At 46.0% G+C, this 18,684-nt stretch overlaps 1 protein-coding gene across 2 annotated transcripts in view; it reads left to right on the top strand.

The window, feature by feature from the left end:
* Ino80 (chromatin-remodeling ATPase INO80) overlaps window positions 1-18,684 on the top strand; it is a 75,797-nt gene that overhangs the window by 4,261 nt on the left and 52,852 nt on the right. For both annotated transcript variants that reach the window (XM_077637810.1, XM_077637809.1), the window contains exons 2-14: window positions 1,552-2,042; window positions 2,967-3,093; window positions 6,647-6,702; window positions 7,281-7,499; window positions 8,768-8,821; window positions 9,491-9,739; window positions 12,050-12,194; window positions 15,483-15,550; window positions 16,835-16,904; window positions 17,086-17,186; window positions 17,691-17,804; window positions 17,886-17,981; window positions 18,110-18,312. In XM_077637810.1, the coding sequence (XP_077493936.1) occupies window positions 1,560-2,042; window positions 2,967-3,093; window positions 6,647-6,702; window positions 7,281-7,499; window positions 8,768-8,821; window positions 9,491-9,739; window positions 12,050-12,194; window positions 15,483-15,550; window positions 16,835-16,904; window positions 17,086-17,186; window positions 17,691-17,804; window positions 17,886-17,981; window positions 18,110-18,312 (1,985 nt within the window). In that variant the 5' untranslated portion in view covers window positions 1,552-1,559. The remainder of the gene's footprint in view (window positions 1-1,551; window positions 2,043-2,966; window positions 3,094-6,646; window positions 6,703-7,280; window positions 7,500-8,767; window positions 8,822-9,490; window positions 9,740-12,049; window positions 12,195-15,482; window positions 15,551-16,834; window positions 16,905-17,085; window positions 17,187-17,690; window positions 17,805-17,885; window positions 17,982-18,109; window positions 18,313-18,684) is intronic.

The raw sequence follows: 18,684 nt of genomic DNA, 5'->3' as shown, positions 1-18,684 counted from the left end.
ATCTTTCCTTGTGATCCCTTGGCTTTGAAAAGCTGCGCTTGAGAAATACAACGCATTGTGGGTGCAGTCGTAACCATCCGAAGTGTGCTACATGTAGTGCCGCCACCTTCTGCCTTTGAGCATCTGTTCACTCTACACTGTGTCTTGTTTTGTGTGCCTTTTACCTTTCAAAGATAGGAGGAGGTTCGAGCGGTTTGTTGGAATAGAGGGTTCATAACCTGCCTATGTAGAGGGGGTTCTAAAGCTCTTGAAGAAGCCTTTGCTTTTCTGTAGACTGGAACCCGGCTGATGATGGTGACAGTCTCTCAGATAAAGCACTGCACTACTCGACCACCAGTATGCTTTATCACCTGCTTACTCTGGGGTCTTACTTGAGATCACTGCATAAAAGATAAGTTTTGTCAGCATCCGGAATCTGCTTCCTGGTCTCCCGACAAAGGATGAGAAAGCACCAAGGAGGTGGAGAACATTTGGAGAGAGACGAAAGGCTAGAATTGAGTACGGTTGTTAGCTCTATCTTATCTTAGTTTTTTTTTTGTGCTGATTTGCCTTTTGTTGAGACTATGAATGAGCCATTTAATCCTTTAATAAATGTCAAATAAAAGTTGTGAACTCTCATCTATTTGTCATCACTTTACATAGATGTGAAAAAAAAAAAAAAGCTTTTTGGTTTATTAAGAAGGATACTATTACAGCAAACTTAAAATGAGCTAATTGTGATTATTTCTGTCCAACTAAAAATAATAAAATTGTGCACACATACTCAAGTGCATAGAGTAAATCAATATCAGAATTCAAAAGTGTCCTGTCACCTGGCAGCCAAGTAGTAATCCACAGAAATCATAAGTTGTTCCACTACTAGGGTTAGCTTATGTAGCGAGTTATCTTCCAACAGGCGTTCTGTTTCTCTGGAAGCTGAAACTTTGATCTTTATTTTCTGAATATGTAGGAAAAGACCATATCTGCAGTAATGGGAGAAATCAATTTAGTTCTGCAAGGATAAGTGAAAAAATTGACCGGATGTTTACTCTTGTAATGTGAATTGAAGCGACAGCTTTGATGATTCTGTGTGAAATGCTGATGCCAGTCTGCAACTCTTAGTATGGGGCGTGGCATGTCTTACGTTTGTGTCACATAACGCACATGAGTTCCATTGGTAGTCTCTGGTGCAGGCAGTGAGCTAGGCAGTGCAGCTTTAAATAACCACTCTTCTTGTAGTTTTTGTTTACTGAATGCTTTTACCATACTTTCATATCGAACGCACTTCCTACGTTGGCTTTCAAAAAGCCAAATTTTTCCTGTTATCCCACATAAAATATTTTGCAAAAAAAGGACACTCATTGTGCTTATTCACATGTTTACTTATATGGTAATCGTTATTATGCTGTCTCATTTTATGCTATAAGCACAGGTCGGGCTAAGTGTTGCATAACTCTGGGATCTTCCCTGCGTTGTTGTTCAGTATTTTATGAACATTTTGTAAAATAAAAAATAAAGGATATAAAGTTTGAATTCACTGCATATTTATTTCATGTTTATGTATATGTGCAGGCTGAGCCATGGCCACTAGTCGAGGTACAGTGGTGGGCAGCAGCAGCAGTGGCGGCGGGGACGAGCCGTCAACTTCGGAAGAGCGGCCCACTAAGCTGGCCAAGCCGCTACACCTGCAGCGGATTGAGCGGGCTGTCCGACTTGACAGTTTCATCAACTTCATCCACAACTATTTCTCGACTCCACTCAACGACGGCGAGGAGGAGGATGACACGGAGGCTGAGAGCCTGTCGGACATCGACGAGGATGGCGACGTTCTCAACGGCGGCAGTGCTGCTCCGTCGGATGCCGTTGACCGGCGCGCTGAGAAGATGAAGCTGTACAACTTCGACAACGTGCGCAAGAGCCGGCGTTGGCTCAAGAACGTGCTGCTGAGCGATACATCTTCCTCCGAGGAGGACAACTCGCCCACTGAGGACGACCTCCAGGACTGGCTGCGTTTTCACAAGCTGCGGCAGATGGCACGCGCTGAGCTCAACACGGACCCAGAGGTGAGAAGCTTGCGTCTTCATCTCTCTATTTACTTGTGCTACCATGCGTTTATCATTTTTGCTGCGTTCATGCACTTTTCTATTGAGGGACCCGTGAACAGTCCGTTTAATAATGCTGGTTCTTTGGCATAACCCATCACTATCGTCATCATCAGCTAATGCCTGCTACTAGCCAAGAGGTCTCTACTAACGCACTGCATTTTTTCTTGTCCGTGCCAATCATGGCCACACTCTCCGAGCTTTTAAAACCTCTTAGTGTCGCTCAACTGCCTGTAGCCCGCACCAAACTTTGCTTCCTTTAGTATCTACTCTATTACTTCAAGAGACGATCAGTTTTCTGTCATCTGTTGTGCATGCACCGTCAAAGTCCTTTTTTTTTTCCTCTTGGATTTCCACTACAGTGTCACTAACTCATTCCATGGTAAATCTTGTGCAGCTGATGTTTCAAGTGTTAATGTAAGGGGCATTGAAGTTGGAAAGAAATAACAAAACAAAACTGTTAATAATTGGTTTTTAGGGAAAGGAAATGGTGCAGTATCTGTCTCATATATCTTGGACACCTGAACCGTGCGGTAAGGGAAGGGATAAAGGAGGGAGTGAAAGAAGAAAGGTAGAGAGAGGTGCCGTAGTGGAGGGCTCCGGAATAATTTCGACCACCTGGGGATCTTTAACCAGCACACGGGCGCCTTAGCGTTTTTCCTCCATAAAAACACAGCCGCCGCGGTCGGGTTCGAACTCGGGAACTCCGGATCAGTAGTCGAGCGCCCTAACCACTGAGCCACCGCGGCGGGGCGACTGTTCTCTGTCGGTTTTCTGCTTAGCCCTGTTTCTGAGCTGGTTTTTTGCTCGAGACGGTATCTGGCTGGTAGCTGCCTTGATCGAGCCTTTTTCTCTGGTTGTTTTTTGTTTTGTTTTCTCTCACAGCTGCGCCAGTATCAGTACTACGGCGTTGGCATGCTCTCCCAGCATGACCCATTCCCCGAACACCAGAAAGGGCTGCTCGGCAGCAAGAAGAAGGCGAAGGAGAAGCGAGCCTTGGAGCGCAAGAAAGGTGGGGGCTGGGAGCAGAGTCGCCGCTGCCACAGCTTGTTTCACTAGCTGCTTCCTTGAACCTTTGGCCGTCTTATTTTAGTATTAGGCCATCTTGACAGGTGCCGAACACATTGAAAGGGGTGAACAGACGTTTACATGCAAAAAGAAAAACACATTCATCACTGTCAACCATTAGTTGCCAGTGAACGTTGTTGTATGTGTGCATGTGTTGCAGCATTCAAATTGTTTTATGTTCAGAAAGCAATAGCTTGCAAACAGGGACAGGGTTAGGTGGGAGAAAGACAAAAAAAAAATTCTCTGCCAACACTGCCTCAGTGTTCGACCTAAAAGCATTAGCTTTGAGAGCTTCGAGTGTTTATATCTGTGTGCTCAGCAAATGTGGAGAAGACCAAATCCAAACATCTGCAGATATTTCCGTTCCGGAAATATCCCTTCCAAGACTCAAGCAGCGCAATCTACCGACGTCCGTGGTGTCTACTTTCTTTGTCCGTGTGTTTCTTGCGCTGGAATGATGTCTCATAATTATGCTCAGAACCAACTAGCCCAGCTCACTACACTTAGCGATCTATCTACCTTATGGATTTTGCACTACTGTTGCGATTTACAGCCACCTTCACCACTATATCTGGTATATTTGCTTGTTATATCAGTCAATAAATTTTATAAACATGTGCATCACAACACGACGCATCATTTGTCGTCATCCGAAACCCCCTGCGACAAACGGTTTGGCCGTAATGGCCGTCTGAAGCTCCACGGAACGCACAGTTTGTGGGCTGAAGTGTCATCGGTGCGAATCCCACACATATTTTGGGCTTCATCTCAATTAATATTTTTATCGTCAGGAACGGGCCATGTCATTTGACACCACTTTGAGCATTCTGCTTCAAATGGATGGCCCCCAAATTTTACTCCAATAGTGGCACAGGCGGTGTCCCACTTTGATGGCCGCTATACTGGCACGTATAAAACAAATCGAAAGTAGAGGTATCAACTGAGGCGCTATGCGTTCACTGTTGCTTTGTGATCTAGCGTGGTGACGTGGAAACTGTTTTGGTCAATTTGACCTTCATTGCAGACAGATGCGCCCTTGACAAACGTAAGTAGTAAGAGCTCACGCTCTTAAAACACATTCATCACCGTCAGCATTGTTGTATGGGCTCATGTGGTGCAGCATTCAAATTGTTTGCGTTCAAAAAGTAATAGCTTGCAAACGGGGATAGGGTTAGGTGGGAGCAAGACAAAAACACTCTGCACGGAGCAGTCCGTGGACGAATTGTGCTTGCGTGTTTGTCCCACCTGTTCGTGTCCTCGCTTGCAAGCAAGCGCTTTCCGAACAGAAGATAAAATACCAGCTAGCCCTAGCCCTAGCTCGTTTGATCCAAGTTCTATAATTTTTGTTACTGTTGCGTGCGTTCAGAAAAGACCTTTTTCGTGCTGCTGGCTCAGAAACCATGGATTCTTTGTAGCCGCCGTGTTTCTTTGCTGATCAGGCTTAAGAAGTCAGAGCTGGATTTTGACTGTGGCCTGCTTATGTTGGCACTTGTTGTTTGTCTTTGTGCAGCACTCATCGTTCGGTTCTGGTAGCCTACCACGAGCTGCCTAACTCTAGTACAGTCAGCTGCGAGTGTTTTTAGTAGTGCACGTCCTGCAAAAAGGCCGAGTTCTTTCTGGAAAATGCTTCTGCCAAAGTGTGAATGCATAGTGTTGTCCTCAAGAATCACTGAGAGAGCAGCGTGGGTTAGGGAACAAACAAGAGTGAGCGATATCCTCCGCTGAAATCGGTGAGAGCTACTGCACATGGTTAAGGCATAATAACTGGGACACTGGGGACCAGTTGAAGTTGGCTTGTATGGATAGATTACCGCGTTGTTATGACTTTCACTGATTCTATGACCTTAAAAAGGTGAAAAATGAAATGCAGGTGTCGCCACCACTAGCCGATTTTGCTAGCTAACTGCACTCGGTCGACACAGCTTTTTTATTTTTGTCGTGGATCCCTGAGGGTAGGCTTCATTGCCATTACTTCAAAATGTTGATTGTGGAGTTGTTTCTGGTATAGATGTCATGAATGTGAGTTGCGTGGCGGGGAAGTCCTTACATGAAATTTTCTGAGCAATGAGTCTTTTGCATTTGGACAAACATTGGCATAACGAATGAGCCGTAGAATCTGTTATTACTGAATGGGGCTCTCCTCTGTGGGTTTTTTAGGTAGTCCTGTGTGTTCAGCGAAAAGCAAAGCATAACTGTGTGCAGCAGGGAGTTGGTTATGTAAACGAGACAAAGAAATCTGTGGTCACAGGCTGGCTGCAGCTGCAGGCATGCGCGAATAGTGGTTTCTTGGTTCAAAGCAAGTAGTAATTTTCTCCGAATGTTTGGAACCCTACTGGCACACAACAAAATGTTGAATGGCACAATAGGCATTTTCAAAGTCGTGTATTTTTCAATACTCACAAGGGCATTGCATGAAAAAAAAAAGAGCGTCGTTGTGTAACTGTTTCTTTCAAGCAGTGACTCCACAACATGTGATAGGCATATGTGCTGCACGCCCAGTGCCACTTCGTGTCAGACGTCAGAAAAGGGCACTCGTCTCTGTGTGTCTCATGCTAGCTTCCCGTCATGCTCGTACCGTTGCACATGTTTAGCGAATTTCGCATTGAGAAGAGTGGCTAAAGCAGCTGCAGGCAGCTCAGACTCATTTCGCGGAAGTCAAGGGAGCTGTGCTTCCTCTGATCAGAGATATTTAGCCTAGCGCGATGTGCTTCCATGGGGAGCCGCTGTGCATACTCAGATCACCCTGAGGAGGCTATAAAGCGCCAGGCGCCTGCCAGCTGTTTGCACGTTTGCCCCATTGGGACCACTCAGAGCGTGTTCACTGACTACGCGCGGAAGCGGATCGCGCTATGCTAAACCTCTATTGATACTTGGCGACTTGCCAGTTATGGTGCTTGCGCATCGCTGATAATGCAGCCGCACACACCTGGCGGGTGTAGATCTGGGTGCCGTGCTTCCGCCTGCTTGCATCTGTTGCTGCGAGCATGCCCAGACAGGGTCCGGCATACACACAGTAGTGTAGGCATGTGGCGAGAAGTTGGCCCTTTGGTTGCGGTGCCATCCCGGGGCAGGTACGCTGAACCGAAACCTTGCATAGCAAGAGTTCCAGAAGTGTTATTCGCTTGAGACGAAGGCTTCGAGATTTCGAATACCAAACATTCAGGTCAAACCGAATATCTGATACTTTACTATTCGGCCGAATATTTGCACATGCCTATGCAACTGGCACAGTACGAGGCGTCTAACTGGAGGTCAAAGGCCTTTGCCCATAGTTGTAGCAGCCAGGATGACAGTGACAACCTGGACCTTGCAACTGATGTAATATCAGTTCGGGGTATTGTTCCAGGGCTGTGAGAGAATTGGATTTTTTTTTTTTTCTGGAATTTTGTGTTTCATGGAATTCTCCAGCCAGCTTGGAAACAAGCTACTTTTTCTAGCAGGAAAAAAAAAAGAAAAAGTTTGCATTTAACTCAATTCTTTTCTTTTTTTTATTGCAGCCAAGCTGAAAAGGATTAAGATCGAGCCGGATTATGACGACGACTCGTTCAACCAAGTGAGTGTTTTTCCGTCGCACTTACTCAGTGTGGTGGTCCTGGTCGCTTGCTATGATGGGTCCTACCTTGGTAGCCAGTGAACAAAGCAGTGTGTAAGTAAGGTGCTTCTTGGCCTTTCTCCGAGTGTCTTCTCTCTTCTGCCTGCTGACCACAGGTGCAGTGTTATGATGGTGTCGCCCTCACATCATTACGAATTAAGTGCTTCAGCTGCAGCAAACCTGCTGCAATGGCTCGGTACACGGAATGTTCAAATGCTGAGTGTAAGGTCGTAGAACCGAATCTGGCCACAGGACCGAATCCGGCCACAGGGGCCGCATTTCGATGGAGGCAAAGCTCACAAAATGCCCATGTGTTACGTGGTGTCAGTGTACGGTAAAGAACCACGGATGGTCAAAATCAGTTCAGGTCCCTACACTGTGAATGGCGTCGTTCGGGTGCCTGGTGTCAGTGTGACAGCTACTATGCCTTTCCTTTGCACATAAAACATTCACATTTGCATTTTACGTTGTGGCGTTGTCTTGCACTCACGCAATGCCCACCAAGGGTTTGCTCTAATCCTTTTTTCTTGTCATGGCAGGACAACTCTGAGGGTGAAGGTGGCAGCCTGGACGACTCTCGGCGCAGCCCGGACAGCATGTGCGGGGACGGGCCGTCGGGACCGAACAGCGTGGCTGGTAGTGGGAGCTCACGCGCCCATGGTGGAGGCCGCAAGAAGAGCGCAGCTGCCCACGAGGCATCCATGAACCTCAAACGACGGCGGCTGTGGGTTGCGCTCGCCAAGAAGGAAATCGCCAGGGTGAGTTGGGGATCAGGCATTTTGGAATGCTAAAGGTAGACCGAAGAGGGTTGCACGCGTCGTTTATGTACATCCGGAAGCAATAGCTGGTAATTTGTGTTATGTCCACACTGTGAGCTCACACGTTGGCTCAAACCATATATTATCGAAGAATGAATTTTGTGAGCGCTTGACTCATGCTTTCAAATGAGAGCCTCCGAAGCCTTCACTCGTGGTCGGTCTCAGTTCCCAAAGTTCTAGAGACCGAGAAAAAAAAAATATAGAGATCACTGCGGCTACCCGCATTGGAGGAATGCGAAAGCGTTGACGCCTCCTCGACACTGGTCGCCTTTCAAATTTGGCACCATGGTTGCTTTCCCGTTCACTTAATTCTTAATTGCTCAACTTAATTCACTCAATTCTCACAGCAATTAATAAACTTAATTCACACCAAACGATTCCTGTGCAGTGAATAAATCTAAGCAGTCGATAAAAGCCGCCGCGGTGGCTCAGTCGTTACGGCGCTCGGCTGCTGACCCGAAAGATGTGGGTTCGATCCCGGCTGCGGTGGTTGAATTTCGGTGGAGGCGAAATTCTAGAGGCCCGTGTACTGTGCGATGTCAGTGCACGTCAAAGAATCCCAGGTGGTCGAAATTTCCGGAGCCCTGCACTACGGCGTCCCTCATAGCCTGAGTCGCTTTGGGACGTTAAAACCCTATAAACCTAAAAAAACCTAAGCAATCGATATCAAACATAGAAACAAGCAATTGATATCAAATGGAGCACTTACCAATGCAAGTACACTGACAAATGAACCGTTAAAAGAATTACCATTAAATGCGATCCCCGCTTCTTAATCTTCAGCACAATAGCCAAACGGGCGAGTTGGTGGTACATATTGGTGGTAAATATTGCTTTCCTTAAATAAATTTCAGTTGTGAGTCGGCGCTTGTCCTGTATTTTCTTCCACTCTGTTCGCGTCGTTGCGCTGTTTTCCACCAAATTCTTAATCTTCTTGAAAAAAAATCCAAATTCATTTTACGGTTGTAATGTTTTTTCTCCCAGTGAATCAGAATTTGCCTTGTCATGCTTTCTGTGCCAAATTGCATGCTCACGTGAGGAAAAAAGCTTCAGTTCTTGAGAAGCTGCCTCTCACAATGGATCTGCCATGTAGTTAAAGGTCTTTTTGTGCCCGCTCTTTTTGTCATGGCGCACAGGCATGAAAAAGCCAGTGCCAGTGCTGACTTGCTTAAACTTTAAACTGTTTTGTGTCTGTCTCTCTCTTCCAGGGCCAGAAGCAGAAGGTGAACGCCCACAAGGAGATGCTGACGAATGCAAAGAAGGTTAGTGTGCCTTTTGTCCCATGTGGGATGTCTAGTGGCCCGGGAAGCTGGGAATTGTTTAGAAGGGAATTAAGATGTCTTGGCAGGCTAGTTGGTTGTGAAGCATTGTGAAGTAAAAATCGCAATCTGAGATGTGCACACAATGAGATGAAGATTGATTTGATAGTGGTGTGTGTGTGAGTGTGCATGCATGCATGTGTGTGCGCTCGTGCAATGGAAAGCAACATGGCAGTACTCTTGTAAATGTTTGTTGCCAGCAGGATTGTGCTACAGGCACTGTAGGGAGGTTATTTCACTCACTCTCGATTTGCTTTCAGAAACTAGAGCTGGGTCATTTGAGCCGGTTGGCTGTTTCATGTGAATCTAGGCCCCTTGTTTTCCCTTGGAAACTTTTCGCAGAAAGGTCTTTGGCATTTGTTTATTAAATTATTCAGATAACTATGTCTCGCCTGGAGGGCATAGTTTGGTTATTGAAGCGGGCTAGAAAATATGTTATCTTAAAAGGTTGTATACAAGTAAGAAGAAAAAAGGAAATGTCACTAATGATAACAAAAATAATAAAACAGCAATGACAACAGCATGAATCGTAGAAATCCAAAAGTGCAAGGCAGTGCCCATGCTGATCAGTTCACCCGCGACGTCATAAAATGCGTCCTCGTCTGTTCACAGCTGGCGGTGGCGTGCCAGCGAGAGGTTCGTCGCTCAACGCTGGGCCAACAGAAGACTGGCCGGGATGTGGCGGGGGGCCGCGGCCGGCGGCTGGCCCGCGAGATGGCCCTGTATTGGAAGCGCTACGAGAAGGTCGAGAAGGAGCACCGGCGGAGGGCCGAGCGTGAGGCCCAGGAGCAGCTGCGCATGGACATCGAGCTGCGCGAGGCCAAGCGGCAGCAGCGCAAGCTCAACTTCCTCATCACACAGGTGGGCGAGCAGAATTGGCGGTAGAGCATTGGTAGGTGTCATATTTGAAGACTATAGACACCAAACTTTTGCAGCGAAAGCTACATTGGCCGCGAAAACTCGCAGTCTCGCCGTGCTCGCATTCCCACCGTGGTCACACCGCACCACAGGACCGGTCACGTGACCAACTGCGTGACAAAACTAGTCAGACAACCAGACTAACCCGGACTTGCAATCAAGATTAACCAAGGCTAACCAAGCTATGCCTTGGCTTTCACTACGTATATCCTGGCATAGCCGAGCTAAGCCACTGCCAATGTTTTGCTTTTGTGTTTTCTTCTTTCAAACAATGCGTTAGGGCCACAGCGGTGGCCTAGTGGTCTGAGCATCCGCCTTGCATGCGGGAGGTGCGGAGTTTGATCCCCAGTGCCGCCGGGTACCCAGCGGTGACACAATGGGTACAAGCTTTCACTTGGTCTGGTGCTCAGCCTATTTGGGGTGAAATGCTTGGAAAATGGGCCTTTGGTCCCACCTTGAGTAGAAGAAAAATACTTTGTGCCATGCACTGTTTGGCCACAGATGCCCTTGCACCATAAGAACCCATAATCATCATCATCGTCGTCAACCGAGTGATGTCTGTGACATGTAATTCAACTTTAGGTCATGTGAGGAGAAAAAAAAGTCGCAGTATAATATGTTGTTAATTGTAATTCTAGCTCTTGAAGCAGGCTGGTTTAGGTGCTGTAATGAATTAAAGCTGGGTATTAGTGCTTATATTATGGTTTTCCCATGCTTCACATGACCCGAAGTTCCACTGCATGTCACAGCCATCGTTCAGTTGAGGAAACTGAAACCAAAAGAGCATGAGAGAAGAAATTCAATTACAAATTATTTAGTTGTTGTAGGCGAATACCACGCCGCGATCCATGCATTCTAATGTCTAATGCATCATTTTAAGGAAGACAGGCAATAAAATTAGGTGTGTATAGTTATAGTCCAGGCGGGTAATCTGTGAGGATGTTAAGACTGAACCTGTCGAGGTAAGCTGACTGGCCGCAGCTGCTACAAGACGGGAGAGCGGTCTTCACTGTGCGCTGATTCGAGTGGTGGAATTTCAGAGGGGTCTAGAGGTTGTGAAAAGGCAGGAGTGAAGGCTTCATATGATGGTGACGAGAAGAATGGTTCTAGACGTAGTGATTGAAGGGAAGAGGGCGCGGGGACATCCAGAGAGGATAGATATTGTGCGGAAGAAGCTCTCTGTGATGACAGCCCAGGACGGGAAAAGGTGGTTGTGGCCCATTTGAAATAATGACCCCCACATGAACAAGCAGAATAAATTTAAGGGGAATGAGGAAGAAGAGACAGGAATGCACCTTTGTGGTATGTCCCTCCACCTCGGTGTGTCACGGTCGAGGCCGTCTTAGCCTCATTACTTCAGGTGTGGAAGCTTGGGCAAGTTTGGGGATTAAGCATGTGACTGAGACCACGAAGCATGCAGCCACAGGTTTGAACTTACGGCTACCATTTTTATTGCGTGAACAGGCTACTTAAGTACCAACAGAGCGCAAAAAAAAATTTTCAGACATAAGTGAGACTGAGACGAGAAGAGTGCATTTATAACATGCCATCCGACAAAGACACATGTTGGTGTCTCGCCCATACTTAAATTGGGCAAGGAAATACTCTATTTCTGTGTGGCTTTTTGCAGTGTCTGGATGTTTTAAGCAGCCTGTTGACACAGTAGAAGCCCTAGTTAGTAAAGAGTCCATCATTTGGTTGATCTGCGCTCGCTGTTTGATTTGCGATGAACAAACTGCTTTCAGAGGGCTGTGTGAATGATTTCAGGGGATGGTGACCATTGGAAGTAAGCCAAAATTGCAAAAATGTTAGTCATACGTGATGTTGTGGCCTCTCTGCACTACCAGCCCTGTGTAAACCTTTGATCTGTGCGCAGTTAGCGGCTTCAAATTGTTGCAGGCTAAATTTGAGGTGGAGACGTCTTGACTTCTCAGAGATGTCTTGATTTCCGAGATTGCACTGCAGTGACAGTGCAGTGCAGTTACTACATGAATAATACAATGTCTCCCGACACTACCTGGTACCTTTTCATGCTCTGGCATCGCAGAATGAAAAGAAGAGGAAAAATTGGGCGTTTTTCTCACCTGAACCAGGAAGGGGCATCGCCTGTAATCATGAAAAACAAGAATGCATCCGATTAACTGTTGACAGACTTGTGATTTTTGCTTTTCTTCTTGCCAGAATTTATTCCAGACTTCGCACCTAATGTGCATAATCTGCCATGTTGCTGCTTTTTTCCCTCCCATCCCTCAGACTGAGTTGTATGCGCACTTCATGAGCCGTAAGATGGCGGGTGGCGGTCCGGACCTCCGCCAAGATGAGATCCTGCAGAACCTGGATGAGTCAGCATCGTGCTCGCGCTCCAGCTCGCTCCTCGACGCTGAGGACGATGACTACGGTAAGTTTGGAGCCCTCTGTATGTGTGTCCTCACGGTGTGTGATGTTGATGAGAGTTAATTGGACTGCTTCGTTTTGGCTGTCCTGTGGCTTACCTGACCAGACTCTGTTACAACGATGTTTACGAAAAGTGCAAGGAACCTTGTTGTGACAGCAACTTTGTCATGCTCGGGAGCTCAAGTTTAGCCGTGTGTATGGTAGATTTCTTTTAAAGGGGGGGACACTGGTCTTTGGGACCAAAAAATGATCCAAAAATCAATTTTTTAAAAATGACATTTTTGGAGCCTATATCTATTATTCTACAACTCTACCAGTTTTCTCCTCCAGGAAATTTGTATTTTGATCATAAAATTAAATTTAGATCACTGTGTGGGCTCAATTTGTGCAGGAGCAGGCGATTTAACACCATGAAAATTTTGGACAACTGGCTGTCTTAGTACGTCGATATCTCAACGTCTAGGGCAGGTAGGCATGTCATACTGTTTGCTAAGGGAAGCTTAAGGCACAATGTATGCAATAATCGAAGCACAATTGTTCAATCATGCTTCAAGAATTTATAATTTTGCAAAGTTTATCGATGCATGATATTCACATTTTGAGTGCTGCTATTCTAAGTGCTGTGAAGTTACTTATGAGGGCAAAATGGGAAAACTGCTTTGATTATTGCACTCTTTACTTACCATACTATGTAGCCATGGGTTAAAAGTTATTTTTTATTGAGCCATTTTTTTGTACTGAGGTACTAATAAATGACTGATTAAAATTAATTATTTTAGGAACTAATGAATTAATTAGAAAGGCAATTCCATCTTTGAAATCAGTATAAAAAACCGAGCAAGGTGACAGTTTCTTTAGGATTGGACTAAAAATAAGGAAAATAGGTCTAAGACCAGTGTCCCCCCTTAAAACAAACTCTGATAAGGTGAGCAATGCGACCCCTTGCAATGACAGTCACGGGGTATCCGTGCAGAACTGCCATGGAAAGAAAAAAATATATATATAAAATGCTTCCGCACAAGAAAGTGAACCCCCACAAGATGGCTTCCATGCAGCTTCGTGCAAAACTGTTGGGAAGCTGTCTTGCGGTAGGATCCTTTTTTGGAAGGGAAAGCTTTCTTTCCGTTGCGGAAAAGCCAAGGCACCATCATGCCTGTGCTGCTGCAGTGGTTAGATCTCTGCATTGCGTGTGCGTCACGTGCTGCGCGTTGCCTCCCACTCACTAAAAGGTGCACGTGTGCACAGTACACCCAACTTAAAAACTGTGGGGCCGCATTTTCAGCTGGTGCGGTGTTGCAACACGTGTTGCTGCAGCGCAGAGATGGCCAGATATCGGCGCTGTGCAGCTTGCACATTGCCTTTGGTGGTTGGAAAGGTGCGTGGCGTACCTTCTCGTAGAGTTGGCAACAGATAATCTGGGATGAGACACAATTATTACGCTTTTTGTTTGCCTCACTATCTCTCCTATTAAGCAGACCTTTTTTTTAAAGCAGACATCTGGTGTAGGAGATATTCAGTAATAAAAGACAATTTTGTTTTAATTTGGTCAACAAGCTCGCATATAATGGATATTACAAGCGGACTTAGGGGGTTTTCTCCCACTACGCGGATGCAGCGTCGTTGCTCGGCAACCGCATTCGCGTCTGTGCTCATGGGAGCCACCAGTCACTCCTGTTGTGTTACAACTGCACGTAATGCACAGTGGCCGGGCTAGCTGAAAAACATGGCAGAGGGGGTCCTTAAATCTGAGTACTGCTAAAGAAGTGCTTCCACTCTGCCAGTGGGGCTTCGGCTGGTAGCATGCGAATGTTTTTCTGCACCGAGAATGGCGGGAGCACCAGGAAGGTGTGCGTGGCAGGATTTCCTGCTGCATTGTTCCCGCTGTCAAGAAATTAAAACCTCAAACCAACAAGTGCGCCTCAATGCACGACCCTCGCTGCCGTGCTGACAGCAAAATACGCCGCTTTCATTCCCGGCTTTGAAGTTTGGCCTAGTTGTGATGGAGACCTTGGAGAACTGTTAGCTGGATGTGAGCAGAGTCCGTTTCTCGTGGCAACGACGCCCAGGCAAATTTACGGAAGGTGTATGCGGGTGGAAGTGGGGCTCTAAGCTTGCCCACCCAGCCCTCCCCCAGATAGCGGTGGCCGTCTTATCAATGCGATTGCACGCCCAGAGCAGGTGCTTTTTATCACACGTGTTTCAAACTTGGCTCCTTTTATCTTAAGTGCCTGGTTTGTGTGAAGGATTTGCTCTGTGAAATAAAGATAGGCACAAGGCTTAAAGCTTTACAGGCCACAATCAGTACACTGAAAACTTTTGTATTCACTAAATTCGGAACTCCGTTTATCTCGAAATATTTCTGCGCTTTCGTGATTTCAAGTTCCCGAGGAGTAACTGCACGTTTTTGCAGCAAATTAATAGTGTGAAAAAAGATTTCCAACACATGCAGCTGCGATGCAGTGGAAGATGTGAACTGTTTTCGGGAACACCATGCGTTAAGCAGAGACGAAAGTCAACAGCTGCTTAAATAATAATAATAATAATAATAATGGTGCAGTATTATAATGGTGGAAATGGTGCAGTATCGGTCTTGCATATCGGTGGACACCTGAACTGCGCGCCGCCAAGGGAAAAGATAAGGAGGGAGTGAAAGAAGAAAGGGAGAAAGAGGTGCTGTAGTGGAGGGCTCGGGAATAATTTCACATGGGCGCCTTAGTGTTCTTCCTCCATAAAAACGCAGCAACAGCTCCTTTTGCTGGTGAACTTGTGTAAGAGGCTATAGCCTTCTTTTTTGAAACTCTTAGTCACTCGGTAGCATCGTCAAAATAAGGGTAGTGTAAATAATGAAAAGACGGAACCCTGCTTGTTAGAGACCTCTCATGTTAGACTAAAACTGCTCTCCAGTTTGATTCTCTTATAAAAGGGTTTGAACTCGAAAAGGGGCACTGCAGATTTGTTCAAATTAATGATATTTCACCGCCATTCAGATTACGGTGGAATATCAGTAATTCAAACTCATTTATTTTGAACAGGCGGTTTATTTGAATTGGCACTCTGTCCAAATCGCCATCAGGTGAATCGAAAAGCCTACCACTAATTTCTACGCATACCCTGCGGAACTTTTTTGTCTCAAAATTTTGAGTGCGAGTTGTCAAGAACCAGCTATGCTGGTCTTTCTTTTGCATTGCTATCTCCGTTACTGGTAGGGCTTCCAAATCTTCCGTACTCTATTGACACCAGCAGACTGAAGCAGCGATGGAATTTCCCTCCCTGCGTTTTTTGTGCTTTTCAGACAAAGAGGTTGTGAAGGCGCAGGCCCTGAGGAATGCTGAGGAAGCCTACAGGGCACACCAGGCCAAGGTGAGCTGCATGCGCCAATCCAACAGACAGAAATAACAGTGGAGTGGCATATAGTTGGGTCTGTGATCTTTTGAGTTAAACAGCATTGGGAAAGTGGTGAACTGTGTTTCTTTATCTTGATAAATGTAAATATTAACAAAGGGGACTGACGTTATTAAATGCGCTGAAGAGGAATCTGAACTCGTCTTTTTATTGCTGGAACTTTATCTACAAGTTCGAAGCATTCTTAGAAACTTAATTATTGTCCTGTGCGGACAATTTCCCTGATCGGATTAAGCGTCCCGGCTCCCGCCTTTTTAAAAATTTTTTTTTATCTCAACGCTGAAATTAGGAGAAGTCTTCCAATGCGAGAAGTGCCTTTCAGCGAATCCCATGGCGGCTTGCCGCTCTGCCATCGGATGAGTGATGCGTAAATCAAAGAATACACACGTATTTTTATTTCCATGGGCCTAATTTGTGGCTATGTGGTCTGTGACTGAAACTATTTATTCACCTAAGAAGGAAAATAAAAGCGAAAGTGAAGCTGCCACGGGACTGGCTGAAAGGCACTCCATGTGTTGGTTGACTTCTCCCACCTTCAGTGTTGAGTTCACTGAAAAGGTGGGAGCCAGGACGTTAAATCCGATTTAAATTAAGGAAATCTGCCGCACAGCACAATAATTTGAAGTTTCTAAGAATGCTCGGAACGTGTGCATCGAGTCCCCGCGGTAAGAAGAGTTCAGATTCCTCTTTACTGCACCTTTAAGATCTTGAGGCCGGCACAGTTTCTTTCACAGTCCATGGCTATCGCTGACTGTAGTTCTTCATGTGTATTGTTTTATGGGACAACATTTGTAAATGTAAGTTTACAAACCTTTTTAATTCAACATTGTTAAAGAACCCCAGGTGGTCGAAATTTCCGGAGCCCCTCACTGTCCCTCATAGCCAAGTCGCTTTGGGACATTAAACCCCTGTAAACCATAATTCAACATTTGTATGTTGTAACATCTGCAGGAGTGCAACTTTCACCTTTCTTCACTTTCTCCACCAAATCAACTGTAGTTTAGACTACTGCTGATTTGTGGAAGGTATACTACCTTGGACCCATGGCAGCATAGAATCAATTTGTGTTGTGGAGTGTTGCCAGGTTAACGGGAAATTATTGTTATAAGCAGCTTTGGCAAGTATTTTGGGAGCTGAAAGATGATTCGGTACTCCGTTAATCTTGGAAAGAAGACCTATCATCATGAAGTGTACAGCTAAACAGCTCTTGGTGAAAAATGCCTTACCTGTGCTGCATTGCAGACCGAGGGGTTTGATGCCGAGGTGAAGATTCTGAAGAGCTCGAAAAAGGGGGCGGCACCACAGAATGACCGTGAGTTCTCCTTGCCACTTCTCGTGGCTCTCGTTTTTAATCCAGCAGCCCAAATTTTTATTGAAAGCTGAATGAAGGAGTATACAGGTTTCTCTCTTGCTTACACCGTTTGCTATCCGCAAATAGATAAAGGGGCCATTGCGTTAACTTTCTGAGAAAGGCTGGCTTTTTTTCGTTTCAGTGAATGAGGACTTCAGGGTGACGGCTGACCCTAGCCTGGCCACAGAAGACCTCTCGCAGCCGCAGATGTTTGAGGGAAAGCTGAAGACGTACCAGCTCAAGGTATATATGTTTTGAAACACATCTAAACTTTGCAGCCTTCCAGAAAATTGATTTGGTCAGTACTGGCTAATCTATAAGCAGAGCAAAGGAGCTGCTACTGTTGAATTAATTTTTATTGAAAGGCTCATCTCTGTGTGCATCGCTAATGAAGATGCACTTGAGTAAAGCGCACATTTTTGTGGCAGGTCTTATATCTTCGAGTTACGTACGGTAGGCGCCTGTTCATTCGAACTGTTGCTTTATTCTTATCATTTTTAAGTGTTTTTAGAAAAGGCTCCCGTTAATTCAACTACTGCATAATTTGAGCTAGCTTTTAGTGTTTTTAAAAAATGCCATCTCACCTACTTAAAGAACATGATTGGTTAGGAATAAATGTTAGCTTAGATGTTAGCTCGGCACTTTCATTGTTAAAAAACTGCGATGAAAACCAGTTTAGTGAGCATACTACTTTTCCGAAACTTCATTGCTTTAGCCTGCTGATGTTGGTATTTCTGCTTGTTTCAGGGCATGAACTGGTTGTATAGCCTGTACGACAAGGGCATCAACGGGATCCTCGCCGATGAGATGGGCCTGGGCAAGACCGTCCAAACCATCGCCTTCCTAGCTGCGTTGGCTGAGGTACAAGTCATTCCTGAATCCTGCTGCAATATTTCTGCATATGGACGTCTGACTATGTTCTCCTCGACTGTGTGTGTGCAGGTGCAGAACATCTGGGGCCCCTTTCTGGTCATTGCCCCGGCATCCACGTTGCACAACTGGCAACAGGAGCTCACCAAGTTTGTCCCAAAGTTCAGGGTGTGTGAACGTGCCTGTCCGTATTTTGCAAGTTTCGTCATAGCATTGAAGTCGGCACAAATTTCGGTAGAGCAGAGAAATGATGACTGGCTCATTTGTTTTTGTTTTACGCCCACTCTCGTTGAAAGGTGGTTCCTTACTGGGGCAACACGAGCGACCGCAAGGTGCTGCGCCAGTTCTGGAACAGCCAGCACCTCGGAGCGGAGCGGGCCTCCTTCCACGTGGTGGTCACTTCGTACCAGCTGGTGGTGCAGGACGTCAAGTACTTCCAGCGCATCCACTGGCAGTACATGGTGCTCGACGAGGCACAGGCCATCAAGAGCACCTCCAGGTACCATGAAAAGCCTTCCATATGAGCTTGTGCGTCACGCAGACTAGGCTGGTTGTTTCTGAGCACTCTTTGGCCGTGTGGAAACTACAGTTGAACCTTGTAATGAACATGTCAAGGACTGTAAAGTAGTTCGATATAGCCTAAATTCATAGCATAAAATTTTATCACAAATACGCGCAAGGGAAACTCAGTGTATTCAGTGACCAAAGCGATGGCCTAGTAGTTTGGGCATCTGCCTTGTATACGGCATGTGTGGCATTCGACCCCATGTCCAGTGGTACGATGTGTGCAAGCTTTCCCCTGGCCTCATGCTTGGCTTCTCTGCGGTGAAGTGCTTGGTAATTAGGTCTCTTAGCCTTCTCATGTAGGCAA

This window comes from Amblyomma americanum, chromosome 9 (genome assembly GCF_052857255.1).
Source record: "Amblyomma americanum isolate KBUSLIRL-KWMA chromosome 9, ASM5285725v1, whole genome shotgun sequence".
NCBI classification, from domain to species: Eukaryota; Metazoa; Arthropoda; class Arachnida; order Ixodida; family Ixodidae; genus Amblyomma; species Amblyomma americanum.
The sequence above is the reverse complement of the archived record's forward strand: the minus strand, read 5'-3'. Positions and strand labels throughout refer to the sequence as shown.